A 12,381-nucleotide genomic window follows, 5' to 3' on the forward strand; every position below is an offset into this window, starting at 1 on the left:
AAAGAAAGCCTGCAATAGAGCTGCAACAGTTAGTCATTTAATTAGTTGTTTGAAAGAAAATGAATCCTTAATCGTTTCACTCATTTTTTTAAGAAAAATCATTCAGCTTCATCCAAACATTTACTTGTTCGAGTTTTTCTGTCATATATGACAGTAAACTGAATATCTTAATATTCTGTTCAGAAAACACAAGCACAATGGAAGACAGTCTATTGGGCTCTGAGAAAATGTGAATGCTATTTTTCATTATTTCATATACTGAACCATTAACTGAAGATAATCTGTGAATTAATTTATAATAAGAATAATCATTTGCTGCAGCCTCGGCCTCATTGCACTTCAAACCAGAGGAACTATAAAAAGTAAATGCACAGTGACACAGTATTTACTGAGTGATAGTGTGATAGTTGTTGAGGAAGTGTCACGACTGTTAATCTCAATACCACAATAAAATGAATGGAAACTTGGGTTTATGAAAAAAATCTAAAAACAGCTGTCATTAATGTCAAGTATTGTTAAATCATAGTAAATGGGCTAAAACATGCACAAACACTGATATGGTCCTTTAACTGTGTGGGAAGTATTTTTATCTCTAACATCCACCATCAGACAAGCACAAATCATTTAAAGTCAACGAGAGGTGTCAGGAGCTTTTCGTCTCTGCTGCGGGATTCAACATCGCCACGTGATGTGGTTCTACCGCTCGACTTTAGTCTTTTCTGTCTACTGAGACTGTAGCTCTACAGTTGAGCTAGTGTCAATCTCATCTCTTCAATCTGCTCCGATTCATCTGACACCAAAGCTCAAAACTGTTGCTTGAGCCTTGAACGTTTGGAGTTTAGTGTATCACATTATCATATCAAGTGCAGGATACAAAGGAAGTACTATAGAATTGCAACAAACTAATGAAGAAACTAAACAATAATAATCAATAACCCTCAATGATGACCGTTCAGGGTCAGGACCCTCAGCACACGTGCTCAGTTCAAAGTGGCACAGAAGGGAGTTTCCTAACCAGCTTATTTCAACATAAACCTATTCTTATAAAGTCTGTTTTCAATACACAATAAACTGAGGATAAATATTAAGACACAGAATAACCATGAGATTCAGAATAAAAAAAAAAAAAAAAAGAAAATATATTCCATGTAGGCCTGCACTGACAGGACAGACAGAAGACCATGTTACACAGGCAGTCTATGAGACGAAACCAGGACTGGCGTTTCTCCAAATGTTCCTCATCAATGATTTTTCAATGTAATGCTGTTGTGTTCTCGGTGCCTGTGTGTCCATGGACCTCAGCGTCTGTTTTGTCATGACTACGTTTGGCCAGCAGGTGGAGGTAAGCACTAGTGAGACAATCTCTGGGAACACTACCCTTCATGGATTGACAGCGTGTGATTTCTCCGATGTTGCAATCGCCTCAGCAACACGGTCTGCGTGGAAACCAAATTGACCTCCTGTTTGTTCTGCTTCACACATTTCACAGTCTTCCTTTCCACTGAGAAAGATATTTAGTTGTAACATGCAGCTTAAGCATCTCACCCTGCTTTAGAAAAATAGCTGAGACCAGTTTCTGAACATGCAGACAGATCCCACCGACAATGCAGCCGCATTCATCTCCCATTTAGGTGTACGAAAACCTAAATTTTCAGGTATTGTGCCGACAGAGGCTCTGAGTTCATACAGTACATGCTGTGGATAAACAATATGTAACTGACCGGTGCCAAATTCACCTCCTCCTACACTCACTCACATGAACAGACTCACAAAATGATTAGACATGACATCATCTTCCTCTGTCACCTTCGGCCGATCAAAGGTCCTGCCTCTGATGTCTTTCTCCTTTTAACATCCGCTTCCCTTTCCTGCATCACTTCAGCTTTATTCTTTCTTCCCCTACTTTCTGTGTCTCTCTCCACCTCCACCTCACCTTCTTCCTTCTTACCCACCCCTCTTCACACATCTGCTCTACCTCCCTCGCTCTCATTCTCCTCTCTCGTTCTCTCTTGGTAAATGTTCAAGCCAACGTGTCTTTGATCTTGGCTGATAAAATAAAGAATAAGCAGGTCAGTTGTAAACTAGCGTGACAGCTACTCATGGGACGTAAAGGTGGTACGCAGCCAAGGCTTTACAGAATATTACACAATTCATACCTGAAATTCATACATGTTTCTGTACCCTTTGAAAGTAGCATCATTATGTAAACAATAAATACATACAACACAAATAAATGATTTTTTTTTTTGCCACCCAATACTGAGCAAGAGGCTTTCCCAAGCTCCAAAAGCATCCTGGACACGCTGTCCTCACTGAAAACAGTCCAGGAAATCCCAAACTTCCTTCTGCGTCCTTGTAGCTCTGCTTGTCTCGTCTTGTTTTGGGGTCTGAGGTACTGTTATGGATTTGAAAGATGCCACAAGCTGTGGTCGATGTGCAGGGACCAGAAAGTGTTGGAGAGGGAAGGGGCCTCAGTCTCACTGGGCCCTGATCCAGAGGGCCAGCGTCTCTCTTCTGCTGGGGCTGACTGGACTGCAGTACTGCTTCTGGGCTCCCCAGCGAGGGGGGCGCTGTTCACACACTGTCCAGGTCGTGTTCAATGCTTTTCTCTCTCCTCACCCAGATGCAGGTGACTGTGAGCATGCTGGCGGAGCAGGAAGTGTGTTTTTCCGACCCAATGGACGGTGCCAATGTGATAGCTTGTGTTAGCCGTTTGATAATCGGCTCTCTTGTGTTTCTTGGATCCCGCCCGGTCCTTTGGTTGAGCTCTACCATTGGCTACAGGGAGAGGGAACGGGAGGGCTGGTGACCTCGAGGTGACTTATCGTGAGAGAGCCTCGTGAACCTGCGCTGTCCTGCTGCTCTCACTCAAGTCCTCAGTTCATATTGTTGATGTGCGGTCAGCACCGTCTAAAGAGGAGGAGCAGAGAGAGGAGAAGGTGTTAGGGTTGAACTCACCAGCATCCACAGACTGGGTTGGCGTGAGTGTTACCGCATTGGATATAAAATCAGGAGTCCTGATGAAGATGAAACCATCAACAGTGAACAGTGAGAAGGCTGCTGTGAGTCCTCAGGCTCCTAAAACTAACCCTCCCTGTGTCCCTGCCTGGTGCATGCTGGGACAGGCTTCAGACTTCCTGTGACCCTGAACAGGAATAAGCTTGTACACAGATGTCGTAGCAGTCCAGCACCAACTTTTATGTCCATTTTTCTTGTTCCATATGAGCCAGATAGATGCTTCAGATTCATTTAACTGTGTGTAGACACAGCATTTAGCTTTCATGGCCGTCTCTGCCTTCGGAACAGATCTATTCTGTTTTAACTATTACATAAACAATGACTCCACATTCTTCTACATTCTAATCATGTTCATAACATCCTTTGGACAACAGAGTATTTATTACAAGCACTGTATAAATAAAACCTCATCTGATTTGAAGTGTAGTGGTGAACTTATTGTGCCATGAGCTGTTTGTAAAGAAGGCCTGAAGTGATTCTGACTTGGTGCACAGCGAGGGGCCAGGGCCCACACTGTCATGGTGAGAGAACAACACATCTGTCAAAATAGTGATAGAGCCTTTCAGAGAAAAACAACAGTCTGACAGCTGTTGCCTCTGGTGTGGCTGAAGAGGAAAATGTTGTCAGGCTACGCACTGGTGAACATTTTTATTCCACAGAAATAAAGCCTCCATTATGATACTGAAAGGGCAGGCTCATGTGATTGTGAGCTGTATTGCTATTGTTGTATAGCAAAGCACAGAATATACTGTGTAACACAAGTTTCTGAGATAAGCTAAAGCTGTGACTGCTAACACTTGATTTTTCAACTGATTCAATGCTCAAATAAATTTTCAGAACAGTTGAATTGAAGTTTGCTGTTGAAATGTTGACCTGCGTCCTGTTGTGATTAATTCACACCTTCCCTTAACCTAAATAAATTTCAGCCTAATAAATTTATTGTGTCACTTAAAATAAACTCATGTTGCAGTTTCTCCCAGAACCAAGTCTGACACATCAACTCAGGATTTCTGAGTACTGATCATACTGATAGAGGTGCTCTTTTTTTCTTAAATTTAAAAATATATATTTTTGGTAAGGTGAAATGAGGCACACTGTCTTTTATAATGATATAACTATATTCAGACTCACAAGTAGTTAGCTTCTTGAGTTTTCATTTCAGCAGGTTTGACATGTAGAAAAACCAAATCAAATCTGAATCCAGTCCAGTCCTCATGATGGATTTGTCTGAGATCTTCAATTTGTCAAACCATAATTTACACTAGCTGGAGTTCAGGAATGTACATCATGACAAAATATAGCAGCTTTATATGAACATCAATCCAGTTCATTTTATTATAATAGGCTTCCAAAAACTACCAACCTCCAACTGAATGTCAACATATTTTTCCTAACACTCATGAAACATTGTGTTTTGGGCAATTTCCTGTGGCTGGTTTGGACTCAGTTACCGACTTGTGTTTGTGAAGTCCAGCACAGCCGGCCCGGTGTTTGGGTGCAAAGGACTGGAGGAAGGCAAAACTCTGACTACGAAGGAGTTTCTTAAGTTAAACGCACTCTGTCGTTCTGCTTCTCAGTTCTACTCTCCACCTAACACACAGCCACACACACACACACACACACACACAGCCCCACACACACACACACAAAGCAGCACTTGTCCACCGTTCTGTGCCGAGCACTGAGGCCCACTGTCTTCACCTCAGTTGAGTTTTGAGATGGGGGAAGTTGGCACTAACTTTAACCCAGACTGAAATTCACTGTACATGGAATGTTCTGTACAACCCAGGTCACCAAATGACTGACCTGACTACAACCATTTCCATTAAATTATAATGCTGGTTCTATTTTAATGGACATGGCCTTAAAATGCTTCTTAACTGTTCAAGGTTCTCTATTCACATTAGCACTTTCATTTCAATTTCATTGAATTTACTACACATCTACACATCCACACTAAATGCTAAAACAATAAGTGGACTAGTTTGTCTTATATACTGTAAGTCTTATACTAAAAGATTAATCTTATAACAATGTAATGTCTGAGATCCCATAACAACTGCACATCATTTCAAACTTTAGGAAGGTTTAAGAAGTTGGCTTGGATGGAAAACCAAAAACTAAGAAAAAAAAAAAGATTATTTTTATATTTTAAGTCTAAGTCAGAATAGCAGACTGCCTCCACTCATCATAAACATGAACCTGAAGCAGCAGCACTTTGATGGAGCCTCACAAACAAGGTGGTGTGAGATCACGTGCTACCTTCTCTGTCATTTAAAAACATTTTCCCACTTCTTCCTCCACAGTTCAATGTGAACACAACAGCATCATTAGAACATAACATGGACAGAAACCTTTGTATGACTCTAACTGTCTGTGTTTTAAATATGATGTAATCCTCCAAATAAAGTTAAACAGCAGGTCACATCTGATGATGTAAATTGTAGTTGTGAATGAAAGTCATTGTTAAAACCAACTTTTCTCTTCTGACTGTTCCCATTTTATTTCCCTTCTGGGCTGAATTGACCTCGGCTGTTGCCAGAATTGCTGTCAAATTTCAAACTTGGCAAGTTTTGGAGCTGCTGGGCCAGACTGGACCAACCAAATCAAACACATCTGAAAAACTGTTGTTGGGCTCCAACAAGTCTGGAGTTATCGATGGGCCTGAATCTCCAGACTTTATTCTGTTCACACAACAGGATAATTGGCTGGAGGTTTGAATGGGCCAGTGAGCCTTAAGATCAGTGTTAAGATCAACTAAAGAGGCCTAGTCTAAACAACACTCAGTAACTGATGGACACTTTGGAGTTTGGCTTGTGATTTAAACATGATATGGAAGTCCTGGCTAGTCGGATCCGTCTGCTGGCCTTTACAAAAGCTCTGATGACTGAAGCCTGAGAGACTGGAACCAAGAGTGTCCTGCTCATATGTTCATGTTCAGGTCACTATTATACCCCAGCTACAGAAACCAAGATAACAAACAATCAAAATGATAGAAACAACAAACAAACAAAACATGAGGCTGTGCATGAAAACACTACAGGTGTGCAGTACTGTCAGCAACAACCTTTAGGATCAATTAAAACTGTGCATTACCTCCCAAGGCGTGCTCTGTCATACTCAGACACAGAGACTCAAGGCGATTGTTGATGTCTGGCTCTGTCACTGGTAACTGATGATCTGTGCAGTGAAAAAAAACACATTTGAAGCAACATCAGTATCAGTGGTTAAAAATATTCAATACAAATAGATTAAGTGAACAAAATGTGCTGATGATTTTCTATAGTCGATCCTCTCCATGGCAGAAATTATATACAAAATGAGTGTCTACAAGTTCCTCATTAAGTGCTGAAATGCTGCATCTGATTTTTTAAAATCTTGATTAAACAGAATTATGATCATTCCTTTTCTTTTTAGTAAATCAGATGAGCTGGAGGACAGAAAAAAAAAAAGAATTGATATCAGCCACAAATCCACTGGGACAATGCTGTCCACTCAACCAGAGTGTAGCCTGGGTAATCAGATTATACCACACTGTTAACTCCAACATTGAGACACATGCTAAATCAAAACAATCACTGCACTGCTGCATCAGGGGCATGGCGGCTTGTTACTTTGTGTGTGTGTGTGTGTGTGTGTGTGTATATAAAGGGTTGAGACTGGACTAATGACAAATTCATATCACTAATTGAAAATAACACGTATTGTAATTGTAGTTCTTTGCCTGAAATATAACATTTATAATTATATAACAACAGAACAGACATCAAGACAGTCTGATTTGAAACCACAGAATAAATGATACGTCAGTGTAATCTCATCACAGCCAGAGCCAGTGCACTAAATTACTCTTTCCCAACCCAAACTGAACATATGGTAGCCTTCTTATGTTACCATGAAGTCCTGGTAAACTCATTCTACTAAGGCTGAAAACTAAAAATAATGTTTGATGCGTTGTGTATTCAAGTCATACTGTTTAGAGACACTGTGGGCAGTTTATTTGTTTAACTTCAAGCATAACCTACTTTGCCATTGTGATAAATGTAAGAACAGAGAACGCACATGTATGTATGGAATTGACAATGATCCACAATGATCAGTTGATTAATGACAACAGTTTTAATAACTGATCAATCGTTTCAATCATTTTTCAAGAAAATACACCAAACATTCACTGGTTTAAATTTGTTACATCATTGTCACAGTATTTGCAACTTTATTTCATATTTTATAACACTGTGACCTGAATATCTTTTGGTTTTAGACTGTTGTTTAGATTAAATAAACAGTTTGAAGGTATCAGCTTGGGCTTTGAGGCATCATCTGGCATTTTTCAGTTTCTTGACATTTTGTACACTGACGATTGCTGTTTGCTATCTAGGTTTCAACTGTGAGCAGGGTGGAGACCGTTTTGTAGATGGTTGGGTTGAGGCCAGAGGGGAGGAGTGTGTGTGTGTGTGTGTGTGTGTGTGTGTGTGAAGGAGGGACTATATTTGGGCCACAGTACAGCCTAGCAACCCCTTCTAGCCATTTAGTCCTTAGCTGAGTCTTCAACTGGGCAGTGAAAATCCCTTGTGGCCAGAGAGAAAAGCTGAGTTAGGCCCAGTAGTCCACACTTGGCTATTTATAGTCTCCAAATCCCCTGACACCCCCCCAATCCCCTGTATACACAGACTTAGAACGACACAACACGCACTAAAAAAAGATGGACACACACACACTTTTTCCTTCATCTCCTCATTTTCTATACTGTGTCTTACTTAATAAGCTGCCAGAGAGAAAGGAAGAGCACACATACTGTATATACACAGGGGCAGAGGGGGTGGAGGGGTGGAGGACATCTAACCTTTCAAATCAGTCACTCAACCCTAGCCACCCTTGAGGGTGACTGCTATGTGTGCATGACTCTGCAGAGTTGTCAAAGAAGGAGGGATGGGGAGAAAAATGGAGGGATGGAGGGAGAGAGAGAGAGAGATGGGAAAGTTAAGAAAGAGAGTGAGTCAGGGAGAGGAGGAAGGGAAGGAAAGTGGGCCAGGGAGCCCCGTCCTTGCTGTACAAAGAGCCTCATTGTGAGACTCCTCTGACTCTTTCCTCCCTCCCTGCCTCCATCTCTTCCTCTCTCATATACAGTCTCCACTCCCCCTCCACCAAACTTCCCTCCTCTCTCCTGCTTTTCTAAATTTGTTTTTCCTCTTCATTCTAAAAAGAGACACTTCTGATGTGTTTCTGTGTGTGTGACAGAGCAGAGGAAGTCCTAGCTTGTCCTATTACTGTCCACTGTTCCTGTGGGACAAAGTCCAGTCAGCAGAGGCTACTACAGGTCACTCAACCTTTTGCTGATAGTTACCATGACCAGAGCCTGTGTGGACACTGTGAGTGGGGTTGTCAGGGCAACATAGGACTAGAGGGGGGGTTCAGGGGTGACAACAATACAGATCAAATCAGAAATGCTCTTCGAATAATTATTGGGGATAAAAATGATCCCCAATAACTTAGAGCACTTACAGAAATTTTACTCTTAGTCTTGCATAAAGTCCACTACAGGCAATATTATCTTATGAACTGACAGAGTTTCTTACCAGCTTGTTGGAACATGACCATGGTTTGTGGCGTGGTGTGGACCGGCAGGGAGCGGGTCCTCTGCACGGAGCTGTGGGTCCGGCTCGGCATGCTGTTGCTTCCTCCAGGGTTGGCAAACCACAGACCCTGAAAGTATTTTAACCAAAACATTAAATCAACATCTTGAAAATGCAAACTCCTCTGTAATATCAGTGTCAAAGTTATGATTAAAAGACATCTGTCTTGTCTAATGGCAGAAATCAAAACCACCACTGATGTCTCATCTACTGCTGTACCTGAAACTTCATGAAAATCTGATCAATAATTTTTGTGATGTTTTATTCTGAAACAGATATGAAAGATAAAAATATACAATTTCTACTTCTGCTCTCAAAATGCAGAAACTAAACTTAACTTTACATAGAAACTGTGCTTAGATAACACTTGTCAGGATCAAAATTATCAGGTTATCTGAAGTTTCTATTTATGAGACTTTAAAACTTGAACTTTTTAATGTCAGTTTTTTCTGAATTGAAGAACAAATTTCTATTGGAAAATAGGAATCATTCATGAATATTAGTTTAACAATATATCATTTCTTTTAACAACAACTGTATTTTTAATGTGCAAACGAATACATCTATTTTAACATCTTTTTAATTAAAAAATATCAACCTATTCCACCAGGTTGCCCCAACCTGTGACCTGTGCATATAAGATCAAATACTGACATTTAAAATGCAAAACCATGTTTCTCTCAATAGCAGTTTCTCTTACAAATGTGATGCACAAATTTCATGCTCAAAGAGCCTCCTCGTATTTCATGCTCATTCACACTGGTGAAACTTTCACTGATCAAAAAGGTTATGAAATGAAATGAGCAAACTTGAAAGAAGTTGGGTTTAAGATCAAGGCCACAGCTTCCTCAACATGTTCACCCCCCCCACGCTCCTGTCTGGATGTCTGGCCCACACCTAATGACAGTCTCAGACGCTCACCACATGAATTCCTCACTGTAACCTGCCTATTATACCCCCAACACCACTACCACATGCCCCTCCCCTCCCTTCTCTCCCTCTGTGCCCCCCCCCCTCACGGCTCTCCAGTGCCGTGGGCCAGGGAAAAACAGGAAATGCCTGTGCACTGTTCTCACTGCCTCTGACTGGCTCTCTCACTCCCTCTCTCATACATACTCATATAAACTCTCTCTGTCATTGCCCCTCCTCCTCCAACACCACAACTACCTCTCCCAAACTATGACTCACATATCTCCCTCCCACCCTCCCCCTCCTTCTCTCTCTCTACACATCCACACTACAGTCCCACACAAGGAGATCCAGCGTGACGAGGAGGAACTGAGGTATTTCCTCTGATTGTACTGGATGAGAGAGAGAGCGAAGGAGAGAGAGGAAAAGAGAGAGGGAGAGAGAGAGCTTCACTATGAACTGGGTCAGCTCAGACCAAGTGTGCCAGGATGGGCCTGAAACAGCTCCACAGCTCCTCCTGTTTCAGTGTTCAGCACTGACGCAGGGCCTCTGGTATGTGGGGTGACCTGCCTACAAGTTCCATCCACCTCACTTCATTCGCCAAACACCACCACTGCTCCTCTTCCTCACCCCGCATTTTTTCATAATGGAATAAAAGACTATTTCAGGAAGAATACGTGCTGAAGAAGGAATTCTGCTGCCCAGGTTATTGTTAACATCCTGGAATGTATTATTTCACATTTCAAAATGTTCCTTTGTAAAGTCACGAACACCACTGCCATTCATCATTGCAGTCACTACATACATATGACAATACTATGAATGTAGTTTTTCTGTATTAGAGGACATTAATTCACAGGCTTTTCAGGAAATAATCTAAACTATCCTTCATCATCTGACTTCTCTGACCACCTCAACTCATACTAGATTATAAGTATTAACAAAATAAAGATAAAAATGGCTGAGTATGTAAAGCAAGTCTGCTGATGAGCTCCCCAAGATGGCCACTTTGTGTGTAAGTGAACCAAACCATACAACTTCAAACAGTTTAAAGATTAATTAATCAATTAATGTCTTATGCTCTCATTTGTTGGTTGCAGCTTCTTTTAAAAGATTTACTGCTTTTCTGTTTGTCTTTTGGACATTTTGAGCTGTTTTTCTGATCAAAAATACAATTTGAAGATGTCATCTCAAGCTCTTTTTTTTCTTTACTATTTTCTAGCATTTTACAATATAAATAATGAATCCTTAGTTTAATTGACATATAAGACAGATTAATCAATAATGAAGATAAACACCCTACCATACTGTACTCTAACAATATTACTGACATTTTATTCTCATGTAATTTCAGTGCCACATATACTAAAATATGTATGGTAAATAAGGGCCACCATACTTGCCGTGTTCCTCTTGATTTACTCTTATCCCTCCTTGCTGTTTTGACTCACCTGTCTCCCCTGCTTGGGACCAGTGGGTGTGCTGCTGGAGCTGCGAGGTGTGGGTCCCAGCAGCCCCCCACTTCCCAAAAGGCCCAGCCTGGCGCCCGGCAAGCTCCTGGAGGGCATCTGAAACTGGCGAAGGCTCCTCCTGGTCGACACGCTGCCCCCTACACAGCTAGCGGTGGGGAGAGAGTTGGACTGGCCAAAACGGCTGCAGCAGGACGAGACAAAAAGTGAGAAATAGGCAAACAAATAAGTTTTCATCATTATCTGTAAAACACAGGTCAGCCATTTTAATAACAAGTAAAAACATGTATTAATAATAATTCAAAAACATATTTCAGTTTTAGGTTAATTAAATGTTTAATTAAAATGGTAATTAGACTGTATGTTTATTCTCTGACAAAGGTGATCACTTGTATAAAACCTAATGAATAAATGAAAGCAAAATAATCTTTTCTCTGAGTGTATGGAAAATATACAGTAGCTGTGCCCTCTCCAGCTGTTTATTTATACATTTTATTTAATGTTTATTTGTGTAGGGAGATGTATATAACATGAACCAGTGTCACATACCACAACATTTATAGCCTAACTTCATTTTTAACGCTGGTCCTTACATGGGCCTACACACAAATCCAAATATATAAAACTCAACAATATATACCTATAGAACAGACAGACGTTACAAATAATGATAAAATAAATGTAGCATAAAACAACAAGCACCAGATCAGCCATGACTAAATGTCTGATCCCTCTTAACAAACTGTTTCAGTTGATCCCAATCATGATCTATTCTGGGTTCTGTGAGTAAGGAGTTCCACATGTTGATCCACCAAACAGAACAACCATCTGTCCAAATGAATTTCTGACATTTCTCACTCATACGATCATTTATAGACAGAAATTTCTAGTCTTTTCTAACAACCTGGATTTTACTGGTTGTTTTGTTAAAGAGTTTTCATCACAGCCAATAAAACAGAAGATGAAGGTTACTGTATATCTGTATGCATACCTTCTCTGTGGTCTGTACCCTGCTATGTCGAGGAGGGTTTTCCTGGGAATGGACCGGAACAGCCTCTGGACCTGTTGTTTCCATGACAACAGCCTCTTCTTCTGCGTCTCAGTGAAGGACTGACAGGGATGGGGAAAGGGGAGAACAGGGAGTATGAATCAGGGAAGAAATAAGGCATGACTGGTCGACAGCTTGTCTCAGGATTTTCAGGTACATTCCGTCTCACATTTATATTCCTCTGTGATGACACTGACACTTACAGTATCTACAGCTGTTTCATGGAGACAGAGAGTGGTGTGGATGACAGCAATTCCTCTTTACACCAGCAGAACTCATCTATGAACCATGCTATTGATCC

General features: G+C 41.0%; 1 protein-coding gene across 2 annotated transcripts in view; it reads right to left on the reverse strand.

Moving 5' to 3' along the window:
- Positions 1-2,237: 2,237 nt before the first annotated feature.
- The window catches only part of samd4a (sterile alpha motif domain containing 4A), a 49,940-nt gene continuing 39,796 nt past the window's right edge, over positions 2,238-12,381 (reverse strand). Inside the window, exons 9-13 of one of the 2 annotated variants that reach the window (XM_071489530.1) lie at positions 12,024-12,142; positions 11,015-11,216; positions 8,598-8,724; positions 6,115-6,198; positions 2,238-2,910 (exon numbers count right to left, since the gene is read on the reverse strand). In XM_071489530.1, coding sequence (XP_071345631.1) covers positions 2,882-2,910; positions 6,115-6,198; positions 8,598-8,724; positions 11,015-11,216; positions 12,024-12,142 — 561 coding nt within the window. In that variant the 3' untranslated portion in view covers positions 2,238-2,881. The remainder of the gene's footprint in view (positions 2,911-6,114; positions 6,199-8,597; positions 8,725-11,014; positions 11,217-12,023; positions 12,143-12,381) is intronic. The other variant, XM_071489531.1, reaches the window with a different exon arrangement.

The sequence above is a fragment of the Trachinotus anak genome, unplaced genomic scaffold (assembly GCF_046630095.1).
Source record: "Trachinotus anak isolate AG129_WGS33_773 ecotype Australia unplaced genomic scaffold, CSIRO_AGI_Tana_v1 ptg000011l, whole genome shotgun sequence".
NCBI classification, from domain to species: domain Eukaryota; kingdom Metazoa; phylum Chordata; class Actinopteri; order Carangiformes; family Carangidae; genus Trachinotus; species Trachinotus anak.